The sequence below is a fragment of the Pseudorca crassidens genome, chromosome 17 (genome assembly GCF_039906515.1).
Source record: "Pseudorca crassidens isolate mPseCra1 chromosome 17, mPseCra1.hap1, whole genome shotgun sequence".
Lineage (NCBI taxonomy): Eukaryota > Metazoa > Chordata > Mammalia > Artiodactyla > Delphinidae > Pseudorca > Pseudorca crassidens.
In genome coordinates, this window is record NC_090312.1 from 30,435,271 (window position 1) to 30,455,339 (window position 20,069).

Consider the following 20,069-nt stretch of genomic DNA (forward strand, 5'->3'; position numbering starts at 1 on the left):
AATGTTTCCTGTATTTTCTCCATTCTGTTTTACTAATCATCTTTACTAATACTACTCTGAATTATTTTTCAGGTCGGTGCCTATTTCATTTATTTGGTCTTGTAGGTTTTTACCTTCCTCCTTTGTCTGTAACAAATTATTTTGCCATTTTATTTATTTATTTTTCTTTTTTTGATGGGTGGTGCTGTATTTCTGTCTTCCTGGTTGTTTGGCCTGAGATGTCCAGCACTGGAGTTTGCAAGCAGTTTGATAGAGCTGGGTCTTGGTGCTGAGATGAGGACCTCTGGGAGGTCTCACTCTGATTGATATTCCCTGGGGTCTGAGGTTCTCTGTTATTCCAGCGGTTTGGACTCAGAGTTCCCACCACAGGAGCTTGGGCCCGAACTCTGGTCTGGGAACCAAGATCTTGCAATCTGGTCACTGGTGGTTCCTCCCATCCACTTAGGTGTCCATGGTCCCCCACCGGTGCCTGGTAGGTGCCCTACTTGTGAGGAGACATGAATTCCATGTCCTCCTATTACACCATCTTGACTCCACCCTCTGTTTGTGGATTTTTTGATGATGGCCATTCTGACTGGTGTGAGGTGATACCTCATTGTGGTGTTGATTTGCATTTCTCTATTAATTAGTGACAAACATTCCAAAATTTAGTAGCTTAAAATCAAGAATTTGATTATCATTTTGCATGGATCCAAGAGTGGACAGGTTGTGGCTGGGAGGGTCTCACCTGGGGGCACTCATTCTGTTGTGTCAAGTGACTGCTGAAGGTGGACCCATGTGTAGGCTTCTTACTCCCATGTTTGGATCCTGGGCTGGCATGGTGGAACAGTTGGTGCTGGCTGTTGTCTCTCTATTCACATAGCCTCTCCATGTGATCAGCTTGGGTTTCCTCACAGGATGGTGGACCCAGAATGGAGATGCAATGCTTCTAATGAAAGAAGTTCCAGAATATTACCTCTGTCATGCAAGCTGCTAAGGCCAGTCCAGATTCAAAGGGAGTGGAGGAACAGACTCCTCCTGTGGATGAAGTGTGGCATACGCGTACAAGTAAGGAAGAAAATGATGGCAGCTATCTTGGGGTCACACACTATAGTGTTTCTCACTGCTCACTTTACTCCCCAATATAGAAGGCTTCCAGTACTATACAGTATCATTGCTTGGTTAACATAAACACATCTATCAGAGTTTATTGAATTTATTAAACAGGTAATTAGGTTATTTAAATTTCTTTTTTAATTCAGAAAGCCTTGGTTGGATTATTGCATAGATGTTTTCAAGGATTTTAGTGATATTCTGGGAAATTAGTTAGGATATTTTCATAAACTGGAAATAAATTACTTTTTCCATTTTGGAAATAGAAGACAGGTCTCCATTATCCAAAAATTTGCCATCCAGCATGTTTTCAGGAATGAATTATGTTCAGATAATGAGGATTACTGTTTTGAAAAGACAGAAATATACTTAAATATACAACAATTATAAAGTATAATGCCAATGTTTTCATTTCTTGAAAAAACGTTGCAGAATATCTTACGAAACCAAGTAGTTGATTAGCATTTATGATACAGTAACACTTTTGTTTACAGGATGTATATATATATATACATATATATATATGTATGTGTATATATATATATATATATATACACACACACACACACCTTTGGTTAACTATGGTTATTTCTGGGGGTTGTTTTTCTATTTGGGGAGTGGATATTTTACAGTGGTTTTGTATTTTTTAAAGAAATATTATACTTACTAAAAAGTACATGTAATTTATATTTACTGTTTAAAGAACAATGATAAAATCATCCCTGTACCCTACCATTCAGTTTATAAAGTAGAAAATTATCTCTGACTTCACCAAGATTGCAGAGTAGGAGATCCCCAGCCCCCATCCCTCCACAAAAATCAATAATTAGACAGCTATCCACAAACAAAAACAGCTCTGGGAGAGCTCTGGAATCCACTTGAGAAACTTCAGCAACCTAGTGGAACAAGAAGTCCTGAGAATAACCACACAAAAAGAGAAGGAAGAATGTTTCCTTTCACCTCCATCATCCTATCCCCCAAGGCTGCACTCTTGGCACCAAGGAAAACTCCCCAGCTGGAAAGAGTTTGCCTCACAGGGAGAGGAAGAGTGGGGTGAATGACCAGCTTCCCCAGCCTTTTGGAGTATTACATGAAGGACCCACTTCAGTCACCACCACCAGAGACCAGCAAACCTGAGACATGACCCATAAAGATGTGTGGGAACGAGGAAGAAGAGCACGGGCTCCAGTGTCAGATACACAGTGAAAGAAGCCACTGCTCCCAGTGACGTGTCCTACGGATGAAAACAGCAGCTTTCACTACTGAAGAAACCAAGGGCCAGCACAGCCATCACAGATGTCACTGGGTTTTTGCCCCCCGGTATTCATGTTTGCTGACACCAGCCACCTGAGTCCCTCCCTGCTCCCCTCTCCCTCCCACCCCAGCAAAAGCCCAGGATCCTCTGTGGCTGCATGCGTACCAGATGCCAGCCCAGAGCCCCCCAGCTGACCTTGCTGCTGTGTGTGCTCTCTGGGCTAACCCCTCCAGCTGTGTAGCTGCGCACTGCTTATCTGACCTCCACTGCCATGTGTGCACCTGTGACCAGGTCTTACAGCCATGGAAGTGCATGCTGATACCCAAGGCCTCCACAGCTGCTTGTGGTCCTGGATCTGGCCTTGTCTTCTGTCACTGGCCTGCACCACTGGGCTCATCTGCAGCAAGCCACAGCTGCATGCCTCTGGCCCAACCTCCATCACTGGAGAGACTACACAGCCACAGGAGGGAATGTTGACAGCCAGGGCCCCCACAGCTGCTTGTGGGTCTGGATCTAGCCCTGTCTCCTATCACTGGCCTGTACCACTGTGCTCACCTGCAGCTAGCTGCTCCAGCTATATACCACATGCTACCAGCCTGACTCCTGATGCCAGGCTTCACTGCTGGCACCAGAGATCAGAACCAGAAGCCAGCACCCTCACAGCTTCCAGTGCACTGCAGTTGGCCTTAGCCCTTACTGCTTGCCCTGCTTCCCACCAGTGTGTGTGTGTTTGCAGCTGGCCCCTGCCACTACACAGCTACCTGCAGCTGGCTTCCTAAACCTGAGTGTGTGCACACCACTGGCTCCAGCCACTACTGCTGCCTGCCTTGGTGCCTAACGTCTGAACTGGGAGTCACCAGTGAAAACCCCAAAAGCCCTTGTGGCCTCTGAAGACATCCTTCCCCCTGCAGCATTCACCAAAGACCATGCAGTTGAGAGGGTGCCTACTCTTACCGTTCAACATATTACTGGAATTCCTAGCCAGAGCAATTAGGCAAGGAAAAGAAATAAAAGGCATCCAAATTGGAAGGGAAGAAGTAAAATAGGCTGTTTGCTGATGGTATGATCTTGTTCCCAGAAAAAATTTAAAACTCCACCAAAAAATTGTTATACCTTATAAACAAATTTAGTAAAGTTTCAGGATACAAAATCAACATACAAAACATCAGTTGCATTTCTGTACACTAACAATGACCTACTGGAAAAAAGAAATAAAATAATCCCATTTATAATAGCATTAAAAACAGTAAAAAAAAATTTTAGAAATAAATTTAACTGTGGAAGTGAATGTTCTATACAAGATATTAATGAAAGAAATTGAAGAAGACACAAATAAATGGAAAGATAGCCCATGTTCAGAGATTGGAAGAGTTAATATTGTTAAAATGTTCATACTACCCAAAGCCATCTATGGATTCAGAGTAATCTTTATAAAAATTCCAATAGTATCTTTCACAGAAATAGAAAAACAATCCTAATTTTCATATGGAACCACAGAAGACCCCGAATAACCAAAGCAATTCTTGAGAAAGAACAAAGCTGGAGGCATCACACTTCCTGATTTCAAACTATATTACAAAGCTATAGCAATCAGAACAGTATGGTATTGGCATAAGAGCAGACACACAGATCAATGGAACAGAATAGAAAAGCCCAGAAATAAACCCACACATATCTGGTCAACTAATATTTGACAAGGAAGCTAAGAATACTCAATGGGGAAAGGATTGTCTCTTCAATAAATGGCTTTAGGAAAACTAAATATCCATATGCAAAAGCATGAATTTGAACCCTTATCTTACATCACCAAAAATTAACTGAAAATGGATTAAAGACTGAAATGTAGGACTTGCGACCGTAAAATTCCTAGAAGAAAACATAGGGGAAAAGCTCCTTTCAGAAGAGTTGTATTACTTTACACTTAAACCAGACATATATGTAAATACTTCATTATTTTTTTCATCTACTTCATATTTTAATTTGTGCACTTATTTTGAATGTATACATATATAGGTACATACCAATCGTAGTTGATAGTATATAAAATTCCCATGGAGTAGCACTTAGGGAAAAAACTCTTTGCATGCATAACATTATGCGTTAAGATAACCCTTAATGGGAACTGATCTAATTTCTACCTATAAAATAAAATTTTGCTGGCATTAGGGAATATTTATTACTCAGTGGGAAAGCCACAGTATTTCATCAGTGTACTCAACTTACATAATGTGCAACTTGTGGAGTTATGTGGAATGAATTTGGAAAAGGATTTATGCTCAAATATTACTTTTTTTTTCCTCTAACTTTATTTATTTACCTTTTATTATCACAGTTTGGCACAGAGAATACATTTATTCAATTCTTTCCTGCTGGAAAGACCATTAATTTTTTGGCTTTCTCTTGTAAAGAGACCTAGGAATGACAGTATGAGGAAGGAATTAGGAATCAAGGAAGGTTATTAAACATGTCCGTGGCCTCTGGATTTCCATGCACTCCATAGACAGAGCGATTTACACAGGAATTAGTTTCGATTGCTCAAATCTAATATTACCAGTTAAGTCGCTAATACAGTTTTGCCTGGAGAGAATCCCTTATCTTTGCTTTTTTCTTTATCTCTTTGATAATGTGAATGTGGCCAGGCACATTGTAGCCATAGAAGAAACCATTTCTACCCTCTGTTTGCTTCTGTTCCTCAGCCTTCAATAACCTCAGATTCCCCCATCCTGAAGAACCCCTTGCTCGCCTCTCCTGCCTCTCTCAGAACAGTGCTGTGTAGTGGAGCCTTCACTCTCATCTTCCCTCTGACTTACTCCAGCCCGGCTTGTCTCTGCATTCAGCATCACTGAACTCCTGCCTTAAAGGTCACTGATGACATCCTAATGACCAAATCAAATGCCCATTTTCTTTTCTTTTCATTTTTAAATAAGAATTGTATATACTTCACGTGTACAACATGATGATTTGATATACATCTACATAATGATTACTGCAGTTTAGCTAATTAACATGTCTTCTCACATAGCTACTTTTTGTGTGTTGGATGAGAGCACCTGAAATCTACTCTTAGCAAATTTCCAGTATGTACTACAGTATTATACTATAGTACAGAAAAGAAAACCCAGCAAAGGTTGCAGACTCTTTGAAACCTTAGAGATGTGATGTCTCTAATAATCATCAGGTGTGTTGAACATGTTATTTAGAGTACCTTGTAAAATATGTTTCCTCTCATTGAAATCCATTGCTGCTATTTGGGTGGTTGACAGAGATTCTACAGTGACCAAAACGTTTGTCTGGTCTTTACTTATAGATGGAGACTATTTATTTTGGCAAATATTTGTTTATTTTCCTTGTTCTGCAAGAATAACAAAGAAAATATGCCCTTGATCATCTTGGTCTTGTAACAAACCAATGATGGTCCCAGCCTCCATTTTATGAATTTAGTGGTTCAACCCTTTGACTGAAGACCTATTCATAGGGTTTGTGGGAGTTTATGATTAAAGGGAAGAGTGTAACACTGACTCCTTCCTCCTCTTCTCCCTCTAAGGAGATCACATTTATTATACCACAAAGGTGATGAGAGAAAGTATAGCATAATGGATAAGAGTGTAAGCTTTGGGACGAGACTGCGTTCAAATCCAAACTCTACCACTTACTGGCTGTGCCATCTTAGGTCACCTTACCTCTCTGACCTGCTGGTTCTTCTTCTGCAAAGTGGTACCGAAGAGAGTATCTATTTCATAGGAATATTTTTAGTATGAAATGAGTTGACATATGTAAAACACTTAGTGCCTGGCTCACAGCTAACAGCAGCAGCATGAAGATGATGATGATTTAATAACATGGAGGAAACTCATAGTTAGCATCTTTCTGAAAGAAGGAAAAAGACTTGTAATATGCTTCCTTCTTTCTGGGATACAACCAATAACATTTTATTTTATTTATTTATTTATTTTGCGGTACGCGGGCCTCTCACTGTTGTGGCCTCTCCCGTTGCGGAGCACAGGCTCCGGACGCACAGGCTCAGCGGCCATGGCTCATGGGCCCAGCCGCTCCGTGGCATGTGGGATCTTCCCGGACCGGGGCACGAACCCGCATCCCCTGCATCAGCAGGCGGACTCTCAACCACTGCGCCACCAGGGAAGCCCAACCAATAACATTTTAATACCTCTGGTATTTGCGTCACCTGGTCTAAGGGGTCCTTTTTTGTTTGTTTTTCCAATTTTTGAAGTGCCAGATCTGTATCCTAGTAAAAGGCAGAAGCTCCAAATTTGATGATAATTTTAATTGTTTTCAACCATAGTCTTGTTTTCTTTTTTTTCTGTCCAACTCCTTAGAATTTCTGCAAACCAAGTAGATTGTCTTTCAAACCAGAATCTGTTGAGTGAATTGAGAGATTCTTTAGAGTAAAGCAAGTTTGTGGAATATAACCACAGGAGAAATGAATCTGCTGTAACATGAGTGACCTACAACATGAGTGACTTAGCTTGAACAAAAAGATAAGGGACCCTTTCTTCATGTGTACATTCCTCTCAACACAGGCAGCTTGATCTCTGCTGCTTTCTCGGGGCATCACCACAAAGAGAACCTAGGGAAGGGAGTCTGGGCACAAAGACGCTTGCTTCGTTGCACAGTTCGGAAGCTACCTGTCAGCTCAGTCGGGAAGGAGGAAGCCATTCATTTTGAAGGGATGCCTGGCACTCCTTTCTTTATCCTGTTCCAAAGTCCTTTCTCTCTCCTGCCCACACCCTTTTCAGCACAGCGTTGTGCTCTTGACTTGCATGTATCTTAACTTTGCACTGAATCATGTCTGAAGCTTAGCAAAAAAATTCTGGATTTTCCCTCCTGAAGGTTTCATTCAGGAGTCAGTGTATGGCTAGGAAACCTATATTTAAAAAAAGAAAGAAAACTCCCTGGAGGATTATACTATCTCTGGCCCATAAACGAGCTTTTGGAACCACAGGTCTAAACTTCTTCCAACTCTCAGCTGAAAAAGAAACATCCCGTGTCATCTTCCCTTGAGTTTTACCACGGGCGCACTGTTGACACTGAGTTGCGCTAAATGTGTTGCTTGACCCCAGGAAACTGAGGCTTTGAACGCCTTTAACCCAAGGAATAATTAATATGAGAAATAGAGGTTGTAGGCCAGTCCCAATGGGGAGCTAATATGGCCCAAGAGCACCCTGATGTGCTGGGGGACTGGGTGGGGATCTTGATGCCTCCAGCCTAGTATGTACTGATTAATTTGTTTGCTCAGCAGCCATTTAAATGATTATGAGATCAAAGAAGTTTTGCTGGGCACAAGGGATCCAAAGAGTATAGTGGAAAGAGTACAGGTTTTAGAATCTGCCAGATGTTGGTTTGAATCACTGCCGAGCTATGTGATCCTGAGCTGTTTACTTAACTTCTCTAAACCTATTTCCTCATCGGCAAAGTGAAAATAATGCTTACCTTGCGGGCTGTCATAAGGATTAGAAATAATACACACGAGGCACCTCATCTGGTGCTAGAATTGATTTAGCATGTACGTGCCAGGTATAGTATCTGCAACTTGACACACATTTTCTTTATCCTTTACAGCAATGCTGAGGTGGGTACCATTGATATTATTCATTCAGAAATAAGAAAACTAAGCCTTAGAAAAAGTAACTGATCCAAGATCACTAGCTTCTGAGAGGCAGAGCTCTGCTCTATGACTGTCTGACCCCCAAACCCATGTTCTTAACCATGTATCCTGGATGCCTGCCTAGTCCAGTGTCATGTGAATCACCCACCCCTCCAGGCTAGACCTGGGAGTGACCTATCCATGGACTGGCCAGGCATCCACGACTCTGTAGTTTAACTGAGGGGGAGTAAGGCATGTTGAGTTCTTCTCTTGGGAATATGCAATTAAGGCAAAAGAGACTGAGGCCGTTATAAGAGGGCAGTAAGCTGGAAGGGCATGGGTTTATTCAGGGCCAGGGCTGCCTTCATAAACCATGTGTAAGCTGGAGTTGAGAGCAGAAGCCATGTAGGGTCCAGGAAGAACAAGAGAGTTCGCTTGATGATGGATGACAAAGACCCTATGGTTTTGGTTCCTGACCACATTCAGCGTTCAGATCTAGCCCAGACATCTTTGCTCTAGCTCACCATATTAATTGAGATAAATTTGAGTGAATATCTGTAACTTAGTTTTTAGGAAGCCTCTAACCAGTACTCTGTGGCACATATTGGCATTACATTGTAGCTATTTGTAATTATTCACAAACTAGTAGCCATGAAATATAAGCACACATAAAATTGCAATAAAAGGTGGTAAATTTTTTAGTTAGGGAGGTTCAAAGTGCTACAGGGGCACAGAGGAGGGGATGCAGTTATGGAGGCTGGAACATGTATCCCCTCATGTCACCCTGTGTTGACTATCCTCATGTAAGGACTGCCACTTAGGTAAGCCATAGGCTGGACTGATAACCGACGCTCTGACGTAGCTACCATGTAGAAACCATTATTTACGTTCTTATTGCTTGTAAGTATGTCTTCAAGTTCCAAATTGTGTTGAATCCAAATTAAATAAATGCTTGCCGTATGATGATAGTCCTACATTTCATTTCTTGGACTTTTTTTTTTTCATTTAGTTAATGGTTATCGATTGAAGCCCAAGATGAAGGGATTAAATCATCTTATTCAAATGGAGTTATCTTAAAAGGTACCTTCCATTATAGTATGAAGTCAGCTTTGGAGCAACTTGGAATTCTTCTCTGGTTATCCCATCACTCCTAATCAAATGAAATCAGTATCATTTTCTCTGCAAAACCTGATTTTTTTTCTGACTTAATTTAAGAGTGGCAAATGAGCCTGATTGTTTTCTGCAAATTTTATTTATTTTGAGTACATTCAGGGTGCATAGCTGCATGACATTCTAGCAGAACGGTTTGCTTAAATTTTTTGATGATGTTCAATTACATGAGAATGTGTCTGAAGCACTTACAGTGCATGGTCCATAGCAGGAATGTCCACCAATCCACTTACCCCACCACGAAATTTTATAGATTGCATCTTGATAAAAGGTAAGGAAAAGAATAAGCAGTGAATCAATGCAGTGTATATTTACAGAAAGTCTCTAAGTTACAGATAAGTTGTCATGTATGCCGTATTAACAGTTCATAATGGGTTTTCAGTTATGATGAGGCCATGGGTTTTTCTCATAGAACTCTGTCAGAGTAATATTAGCCGTCTTCTAATACTCTTCTGTCTTTCTTGAAAAATAACTCTATTGCTGTGTTCTTATCCAGGGACTTTTATTTTTGTTTCTTTTTGGTTTTGTTTTTTTTTTTCTTTTGCCATACGCGGGCCTCTCACTGTTGTGGCCTTTCCCGTTGCGGAGCACAGGCTCAGCGGCCATGGCTCACGGGCCCAGCCGCTCCGCGGCATGTGGGATCTTCCTGGACCGGGGCACGAACCCATGTCCCCTGCATCGGCAGGCAGACTCTCAACCACTGCGCCACCAGGGAAGCCCTACAACTCTATTCTCATAGATAAGAGACCTAAGAGAAAAGGACCTGTTCTTTGCAGGTAGTTTATGTTAACTTTCCCCGTAAGAAAATGGGAACCTGGGTTTGTGAATAATGCTTTTTTCCCCTAAATCACTGTTTGAATAGCAGATTTCATCTTTATTTTCTTTTCTCTTAGCCTCCTTTACCTTCAAACATCTTTTTAATAGAGATGTAATTACATTTTTCCTCGTGCAGCATTTGGATCTTGCTACCTATTCTTAGTCCACCACAGAGCTTACCATTGGCTAAAAAGAAAAAAAGGCGACCTTCACTTGGGGTTAAAAGAAAGTATTTAAGAAGTTAGAGCCTAAAAGCTCCCCTGTATATATATTTTTAACCAGAGATACTCTTACAGTAAAAGTGAATTATTGCCCCCTTGTGGTAGAGTTATATATTTATTTTTTTCACACAAATGAAATTTTCGACAGGATGATTTTAGTTTTCACTACTCTGAAACTCTTTGTCCTTGACGGTGAACCTAAAGTAGTCATGAAAAGAACTCGAGACATTTGTGAAACCACCTCTTTTTGTTTATTCTCACCTATCTTAAACTCCATGGAATCTTGTCTAAACTGATTTTTTTTTCTTTCCTGTTTGAGGTACCAGATTTCTAAGAACTTAAGTTAAACAAATCAACTGGAGTGATCAATGTTGTGTGGAACAAACCTAGATATTATTTAGGTTACTTTTCTGTAGTCTCTACTGCTTCAAATGGGTTGGTAAGGGCTTGGTAATAGAAGTTGTATCTTAGACCCGAAGAACAATAATTTTCTCCAGAGCTATACAATGAGGAAATTTTGAAACACCATGTGCAAGAAATCTTAGTGGTGATACATTTAATTCATAACGGTTCAGGTCATCCTCAGGATTAGCTTTTCTCTTCCATTTTCATCAAGTTGAACAATGCAACAAGATTTTTTAAACCAAATGGGACTTCCTTTCAGCAAAATAGGCAACAGACCTCATGCCTACTAAAATGTCTTTGAGTAGAGGCCTCGAAGAGAAAGGAAGCCATTTTGTACTCTTCTTTTTGCAACAAAAAATATGGTAAAACTTTACAGATAAAAGAACAGTAACACACAGTCAGAATCGGCTTATTGAATCACAGCTTACAAATTAGTATAAATCTGCATAGGTAGTAAGTATTCTGAATTCTGAATGACTTTCATGTTTGTATGTTTAGAGAAGCCCATTTTGTCAGTTGTCACTCTCCACCAATAGCCTTGTAAGATGAACAAGCCAACTGGTAAGCTATCTCCAGATTGTGTATAGATTTTGAAAGCACATGCTCTTTTTTTTTATAAAGATGAAATGACTAAGTGACCACTTGGAAGTTTCAAGTTATGACTTGAAATTCAAGATGTCCAGTAAAGTTTCCTTAGTAGATGGCTTGTTATTTTTCAACACTATGACATTTATTGGTTTGTCTCTAGATTATTCTTTTCTCAAAGAAAATTTGATCACAGTCATCAAACGACTATTGAACAATTTACCAGTCCTTTAAAAAGACAACGATCTCTCTCTGTGAAATGTTTTTAGTAGAGTGTATTTTTGAAAAATCAGATAGATGTTACTTAAAATGCCAATTAAGGAACTCTGTACTGTAAAGGAGCCAAATAGGTTCATTGGCTTTACTCGTTCTAGCTCACTGTCTCTGACTCTCCAGCTGATGTAAATAAATAACCATCAATATGTTGTTCTGAACCATTATGAACAGTGGAGAGATTTTTATCTTGGACGATGTAGAATATAGAGGGGTAGGTCCCAGTCATGCTCATCACATTTGCCTACTTGGACACCTTTCTAGATACAAGAAGCTTTGTGAGCCAACATCCATTCTTAATGTCTAAAATGTTTAGGTTAGTAGTTCTTAAACTTTCATGTGTTAGATGCAATTGTGATTGATCCCTCCACTAAGGAACCTGCTTACCCCCACAGTAGGAATGCTTTTGAATTACAGGCTTTTCCTTACACCCATTTATGACAAGTTTTAGGGACAAGTAACAGTAGTACTCTTGGGAATAAATTTAACTGTCATGGCCTTAAAATACAAAATACTTCAATTCATAGCTGAAAAGAAACTTTATGATTTCTGTAATCATAACAAGAGGTCATAAAAAATTGTAGTCGGACATTTAGGTAATTTACAATTGTTCCAGAATTATAGTAAACATCTCTATGCAGAAATCTCTGTTCAACGTTAGGTTATTTTCCTAGGATAGATTCCTAAATCTGAGTCAAAAGTTAGGAATATTTTTAATGCTTTTGTATACATTGCCAGATGGCTTTTCAAAAAGACTGTATCAATTTTATATTCTCATAATGCATCCTGATGCTGTCTTACCATTTTCTCACTAGCTTTTTACATATTTTTACTTTTAAGAATCTTTGCAGTGGCAACTCATCTTAGTTGGAGGTTTTAATTATGAGATTTGATTCTTTAAATATATTTATTAGCTATTTTATTTCCTTTATGAATTGTATTTAGGTCTTTTGTCTCTTTTTTGAGCTTTTAAAGTATTTTAGGAATCAGCTGGCATTTTTCCAGAGAATTATCAATCACTCTTAAATAAATAAATCTCTATTGCTACTCATTCTTGGGCAAACTAAAGTTGCTCATACGAGAAAAAGAAATAACCCAGTTACTATTTATTGTCTACATCTCAGTCCTTGTGGCTTTAGATGTGGAAGCAACCTTATGTTTCACCTCCAGCACATCCTCTGAAGTATGACAAGATTCATCGAGTTAGTAGTTACAGGCTTCTTGTCCTCAGTTTTAGCTGCTTTGAAGGATGACTGGAGGTGATTCCCAAGTCTCCATGGTGAATTTCATAAATACAGTGAAGCCCAGGTTTCAAGTCAGCATCACAGACTTACCATTAAAATTTAGTAAAAATTGGTACTCGTTTCAGGTGATTAGCCTTGTCATCATAGTTGTGGCTGTAACAATGGTAACTATAGTTAATTACATTTGCATGTTGTAGCTTACTTTGCTCAGTTGTGTGTGTATGTGTTTGTGTATGTATATATAGAGAGAAGCTTTTATCTTTTTCCACAGTCACAGCTACTGAGTTTATTCTTCAATTTTCTTTCATTGTATTTACCATTAGGAAGTCTTTCTCAAAGCACTTAGTAATCATAATGCAAAACCTAGACAGCCTTTGTACCTTACTGATGTACGTACAATAACCATTGCTCCGATGATAAAAAGACTCTTACCTAAATCTAGTGAGAGGAAAAATCATTTGAAGACCTTCCTTGAATTGGGGAGCTTATGAAAGAATGAAATTCATGTCTGACTGGCAGTGGCGTCAGTATTTTCACAGCTTCATGTAATTTGTAAGTCTGCCTGATATCTTGGTTCAAAATAATCTGTCCTATTCCTGATTCTAAGAGCAGCAGTCTACGGCTGGATGTTACAAGTATTTCCATAAGGGACTGTTCACCTTTTCCTGTAGAAGAGTTGATAGGTTATCCTGTTGGACCATTTCCACATGTGTGCAAGTCAATGTCATTATGTTGGTTAGAGTGTGGCTTTGATAGCATCTTTCTAACTTTGTTCATTTTGATAATAACCTTGTCTCGCTAGTGATGGTTTACATACCTTTTCATCCTAGGAACACAACTTTTTCACACGATGCCTCATGACTTTCCAGTGAAAGATAATTGTAGCATCTTCATCCTATAAATGTAGAAACTGAGAGTCACAACCACAATGTATTACCAGACATCTCAGTTACAAGACTGCCTACCTGCCAGGTTTCCTTCCTCTCAGAGAGGACCTTTCTCTATTAAACCACATTGTTTTCCTTAAAAGCTGTTATATCTGGGCCAGTCATCTTCTTGCATTCATATAACAGTGCTGTAAAGATTTGCTCTGTAGATCAGATTCTGCCTGATCTTGAAGAGATTCCCCCAATAGTAATTTAAGGCCACTGCATTCTTCAAGTACTCAGGACAATGATATGAAGAATTTTTCATTGGAGTTGGACATAGCTGAAGGCTGACGATCTCCTCATAAAACTCAAACCTTTTCTGCTCATCCTGGGCAGTATATTTGCCGAGTCTTCTCTTGTGAACTGAGAAGTAAGAAAGTTAAGTCCATGGGTTGAATTACTCTTTGGGTGACTGGCATCATATTTGCCCTTAAATGCTCAGGGTGAATGTACTTGATAATGTGGAACAATCTGAAACTACACAAGTCATTCTCTGAGTCTAAGTTCATAGTCACAGATGTAAAGAAGTTAAGTGGAAACAAATTAGCACACTTGTAGGTCCAATATAACTTATTTTCAAATATATAGATAAGAATAGGGATATATATTTCTGTTAGCCTTAATCTTACCAATTCCTTATATTTGAAAATCTTAGTAGAGTTCAGAAGAAAATGTGTGCAAGACCCTTTTCATACTCTATGTTAGGTTATGTTTTAATATTTTACTACTTTGAGTTGGCTTAAAGTCCAAACAACCTACTATGGACCACAAAATATTTTCAGGTAATTTAGAACTATCCATGGTCAAGTCTTGGCTAATCGTCTTAAGCCTTTGGTATTTGCAAATATATCCTACGTGACACGTGGCTGACCAAAAACAAAACCAAGCAGTGAACAAATAGCACAGAGATGTCATTTAAAAGAGACATCTGAGGAAAAATTTTAGGGTTGTAATAAGGTCTCCCGAAACATCTCTAGTTGGAACCAGTACCATAAAACTTATCGCCAATGGGATAATCATATAATCTATAAAATAAGTTTTCAGAAGCATTTCTGAATTTTTTGTCCCAGTATGAACTGCTTTATGCAAATATTGAGGAACTTCTATTACACAATGTTCTATCAGCTAGCAAACACAAAAACTACTTGATATTGACAATTACATCAGAATAATATGTTGATATTAGGTAAATGACATGAAATTAACCTTCTTTGAAAATGAGAGTTTGCAGTCACAGCATAGATTTGCTGTTAGTGAAGGAGTACACATCTAACATTCAACTACATAATTTATACAAAGAATTGAAATGGTGATTGGGAAAGGTTTTCTTTAAATTATATTCAGTATATTTTTATCTTAACAAAACACATTTTAAAATCTAGGAATGTTTGCATTATTTTTTCATTTAATTTTATTTTGTTTCTAGAAGAAACTCCAGCCTTTAAATAAATGAAACACAAACTGAATTTTTACATGGTAGTCAGCAATGATTTTTTTTAACTAAGGATTTTTTGGTTGTTTTTTGAGAGAAAATATAGAACTAAGAAAACCTTCCTCATAAAACTTTATAAGTGAAACTTCTTTTTAAATATGCTATTTTATGTTAAGTATTTCATCTCTCTGTCCTTATTAGGTGTGTCTCATCATTAGAAACAGTGTTACTAAATAGTTGTAACTTTACAGTTTCTTTGACTAATGATGCCTTGGACTAAAGTTTCATTGGGTAGGATTAACTACGTTTTAAGTTGGCAAAATGCCCTTATAACATAATGCCAGAACTTAATGAGAACCAGACGTTAACTTCAAGGACCTTCATAATTTAATATGAGGCATGCTTATATTCTTATTATTTTACTGTGATGTCCTATTAAAAATAAGTTATTCTTTTTTATCTTTGTTCTTGTGATAAAAAGTTGAACTCAGCAAAGTTTTACTTATTGAATCTAGGGTCTTACGAGTAAGACTTTTCCATCCTCAAACAAGACAGACCCTTTCCGATCAGAAAGAGCAGAAATGAGAACCATCTCCCTTACTTAAAAATCTCATGGCATCCTTTAATCTCCTGTGACTCTGGTTTCCTGTGGCTCAAATCTGTCTTCCTAACCTGTGGTCTATTTCTTTTCCATGTCTTATATCAGCCACTTCTCCATTGCCTGGATTGAAAAGCTGACCAGCTATATCCCTGTAATGAAAGGATCTTGGGAATATTGAGTTTCTTACGTGTGGGAAGGATGGAGAGCATGGATTAGAACGGAATGTTCTATTTGTGGTACTGATGACTGTGGTGTCTAATAGCTATACCTCACAGGAAGAGAAAGCTTAAGTTTTGTGGAACTACATGATAAATTGGAAGTAGGGACAGGTAGAGGAGGAAGAAGAGCTGATGGGAGGATTCTTTCTAGTCTGTGAGGAAGAACCTTCCTGTCCTGAAGGTGTATAGCACCAAACTTCTAATGCAGATGAACTTTCAAGCTCTTTTCTGTTCTAAAAATCCCATGATTCCTATATGCTTAGAACCCAAAGGACCTAAAGCAAATGCCTATATTCCTTATTCTTTTTTCTCACAGTCCTACGTAGACATACTTGCAAAGAAATGCTGAGACCTTATAAAGACTGGAAACCATACCACAAGATGGAGAAAGTAAAATACAGCAGAGGCAAAGGGAAAACTGCATCCCAAAACTCCTGATGGAGGAAAACCTCAACTATTTAGCTGTGGTCTGTGCTTCCTAGTGGCTAAGGCAAAGAGGGAAATAGGATAACAGGGTGTGATTTTCTGGTAGTAAAACACACACCTATCAGCTCTTCAGAAATAAGCATTTTTCTTGCTCTCAATAAGACCAACTTGCCTAGGAGGTTTGTATAAGAAGCCATAAGCCACATAAAAATGATGTCCTCATGAATTTTTATAGAAAATAAAGTACTCCACATATGTCATTTCATTTATTGGCCTTTGGAGAACACTGAGGGAATAATGTTAAAAGCTAGACGTTTTCTTCTCCCGTGGGGGCAGGGAGAGGGGCGTTTGAAACTTCTGGTATATTTACTGTAGATAGATGCTTATTTTCTTTTGACCCACTGACATATGGAGCAGTAGAAAGATGTAAAGATGTCTAGTAAAGGGTAGCGTTGTTAAAAGGAGGAGGGGATAAATGGAATTTTTGTGGCAGAATGATATTTGCAAGACTGATCAGGCCGCTGGGAGGTTTTTAAATATGCCAGTTCCCTGTAACAGGAAGATCAGTCTCTGTTTGTTTGAGACAGCATATCCAATTTAGTAAATTATTATTATTCCGTCAAAATTAATGTGAACAATTTTCTCTTTGAGGCTGCTTTTTCCATAGGTGATGTTTTCCAGATGGGCTTTGTATAAAACTCTTAATGTTTTGTGTTTTCTTTCCTAGAGAAAGAGCCTTTTCTGACATGTCTTCATTTCTTTCTCTTCCCCCTGTTGTAGGGAAGAGAGCGCCAAAGGCAAAGGAGAGAAAGAACAAGAAGAAGAAGAAGCTGATAGAAAGAGCCCAGGAGCAACACAGCGTCTTCCTAGCTACAGACAGAGCTAACCAGTAAAATAAAAGACACAGGGTGGTGTTTTTTTTGTTGTTTGTTTGGTTGGTTTTTTTTCTTGGTTGGGGGTTGTTTTTGCAAAAGTGCACAAAGCTACTCTCCACTCCCGGACACTGGTGGGTTGCATTTGCGCTGCTCGGACCAGTACCTGTTCCCAGTCACGTTGTGAGAGGAGGAGCCACGAGCGTGGTCTCTGTGTTATTTATGCTTTGATTTGCATCTGGAGACTGTGAAGGCGGGAGCTTGCGACCTGCAGCAGTGGCAGCAGGAGTAAGTGTACAGCATGTGACTCAGCTCGCTGTGCCCCCAGAGAGAGCCACCCCTGGTCCCACAGAGGGGCAGGAGGTGTGAGGCTGCAGACCCCCCACTGGAGAATTAATTGACTTGTGCATATTTATGGAAAGACAGCGCTTGGCAGGCAAAGTGCTATTTCGCTTGTGACCTTTATTTCTCATATTGCATTTTCAAGGATCAAGGTATGTGGATATCTGCTTAGTGTTACCACACGTGGTTCCCAACGTCTGTTACCTTCCAACTCTTGTGCACGGAGACTGCTTTTAGCTGGGGTTCCGCTGCAGGAATTCCCATTCAGTTTCACAGCAGCTTGGATGTGTACATACTCTGCTGGGGCTACATATAAACCTCTTATTTACTGTATTTATGCTTTCTTCTGTGCAACAAGTCATACCTGATTAATATTATGTCACTTTGTTTCTAGTGGTTCCTAACCATTGTCTGGTAAATGACTGTTCTAGTTTTGCGAATTGATGAATGTTTTTCTGCCCCTTGAAACTTCTTAACTTTTCTTTTCTTTGTGGGCTTATTTCTCATTGTAAGGATAGGATAAGCTAGTTTGTACATAGGGTCAAATGACCCCCGTCAGAGAATTTGAATATCAATAGACCTTCCCTACTCCTGACCCCAGCTAAAGCTTGAGGCCTCTGGCAGTCAGAAGCCAAAACTCCCTTTGAGTCTAAGATGTGATGACTTTATGAAACACAACTGAAAACATGAGGAATTACATGCAGTCACTTGTAGTACTCATCATGCAGTTTCACAGGTCAACTAGAGAATTTTTCAAACTTTTAATTGCAAACTTCAATATGTATAGTTTCCATTTAAAGCAGTTCCTGACTTGCAATGACAGAGCATCTATCAATATTCTTAGGTCAGTGTAGAAATTACCATCTTATGAGACCATGCGTAGAACTGGAGGAGAAACATAATTCCTACAACTGCTGGTCAGATCTTAACAGGACTCCTTTGAACCAGAATTTCTTTCTTATCCAAGACAGAGAGGAACACTGTGCAGACTTCCCAGGTGACTTTCAGAGCAGTTGTTTCAAAAACATCACTGTCCACTTGGGGGAATCAGTTCTTAGAGGGTTTTGAATCGGCTCCTTCCAAAAGCATCACTATCTTCCTGGATGATCCAGAAGAAAATTAGAACAAAAAGGAATGGCTGCAGATTTTTGAGGAAAAATACAAAGGTAAAGCCTCTTTCTCACCTTGCATTTGCTAAACTACCTCTTCTGTATTTTTGTTTAACTTTTGAGTCAAAAGCATCTTACCAATAAATATGAATGTCGAATACGTCATTATGAAAATACTATTGCTATGAGATAATAAGCCATATATGAATGTTGTATACAACTTTAGGGTTTGCATTTAATCCTAAAGTGTTCACCTCCTTTCACATCTATTTACACTATATTCCTATTTACTAAGTGGGGAGGGGGCTTCTTTATATAGTGCTTCATCGTTAATAAGTCAATACCTGTTCTGTTTCTGGGATGTCCTTTTAGTGCATTAAAAAAAATCAAAATTATTCTTGTGGAGATATTCTTTTCTTTAGAGATATATTTAGGGGAAAAAAAATATTTAACAACTGTACCGCCAAATATTGGTCCTTAAAAAAAAGCAGACAAATTTTTAAAACCTATGTTTGTAACTACATGTAGGACACTAACTAGTTTAGCTATAAAGTGCACTGCAGCAGAGTGATTAAGAGTGGGGATTTTAGAGCCACACTACCTGAGGTCTAGTCTAGACTCTGAGGGTCGCCTGGGGCAAATTATTTCATCTCCCCAGATCTCAGTTTCCTAATCTGTAAAATGGAGGCAACAATATTACCTATGTCGTAGGGCTATGTCTTAAAGACTAAGTAAAATATGTGTAGGGCTGTGTCTTAAGGATTCAGTTAGGTAAAATGCATAAAGTACGGTCAGCACAGCATGGTATAAACTAAGCAATGCACAAGTTGTTACCTGTTACTCTTGTTGCCTCTGTCCTTAGCTATTTATTTCAAAAATAATTCTCCCTACCAACAAAATAGAATATATTTATGAAATCATCACTTCCCTTCAATCTATTTTTTTTATGTCTGGATATTACTTGCTCAAACTTTTACTCTTATGGGAATTGATTAAAGCTACCTGATTTCTAAGCCTTTACTTATAAGCAAATACAAACCAACAGAGAGAGACATACTATAGAGTAATTTACAGCTTCATGGTAATTACCCAAAGATCTCGTGGTTTTCCACAAATGGCTATACCATTCCTATACTTCATACAATGTATGTTAAGTAGAACATATGAAACTGGTTTTCTTAGTATTTTCGGGTAGCTTAGCATCTGTAAAAGTAAAATATGGGACTACAACTTTCTCCAAGAAGCTTGAGTGGTATTCTGATAGGGATTACATTGAATTGTAGATTGCCTACAATCTACAATTGTAGGTAGTACTGGCATTGTAATCATATTAATTCTTCTAATCTAAGAAAATAGTATATCTTTCCATCTGTGTTATCTTCAATTTCTTTCATCAGTGTCTTATCATTTTCTGAGTATGGGCCTTTTGCCTCCTTAGATAGGTTTATTCCTTTGTATTTTATTCTTTTTGGTGTGA

At 38.8% G+C, this 20,069-nt stretch overlaps 1 protein-coding gene across 1 annotated transcript in view; it reads left to right on the forward strand.

The window, feature by feature from the left end:
* The window catches only part of RSPO2 (R-spondin 2), a 156,916-nt gene extending 137,953 nt beyond the window's left edge, over nucleotides 1–18,963 (forward strand). Inside the window, exon 6 of the mRNA XM_067711489.1 lies at nucleotides 17,050–18,963. Within this exon, the coding sequence (XP_067567590.1) occupies nucleotides 17,050–17,162 (113 nt within the window). The 3' untranslated portion in view covers nucleotides 17,163–18,963. The remainder of the gene's footprint in view (nucleotides 1–17,049) is intronic.
* Nucleotides 18,964–20,069: the final 1,106 nt, after the last annotated feature.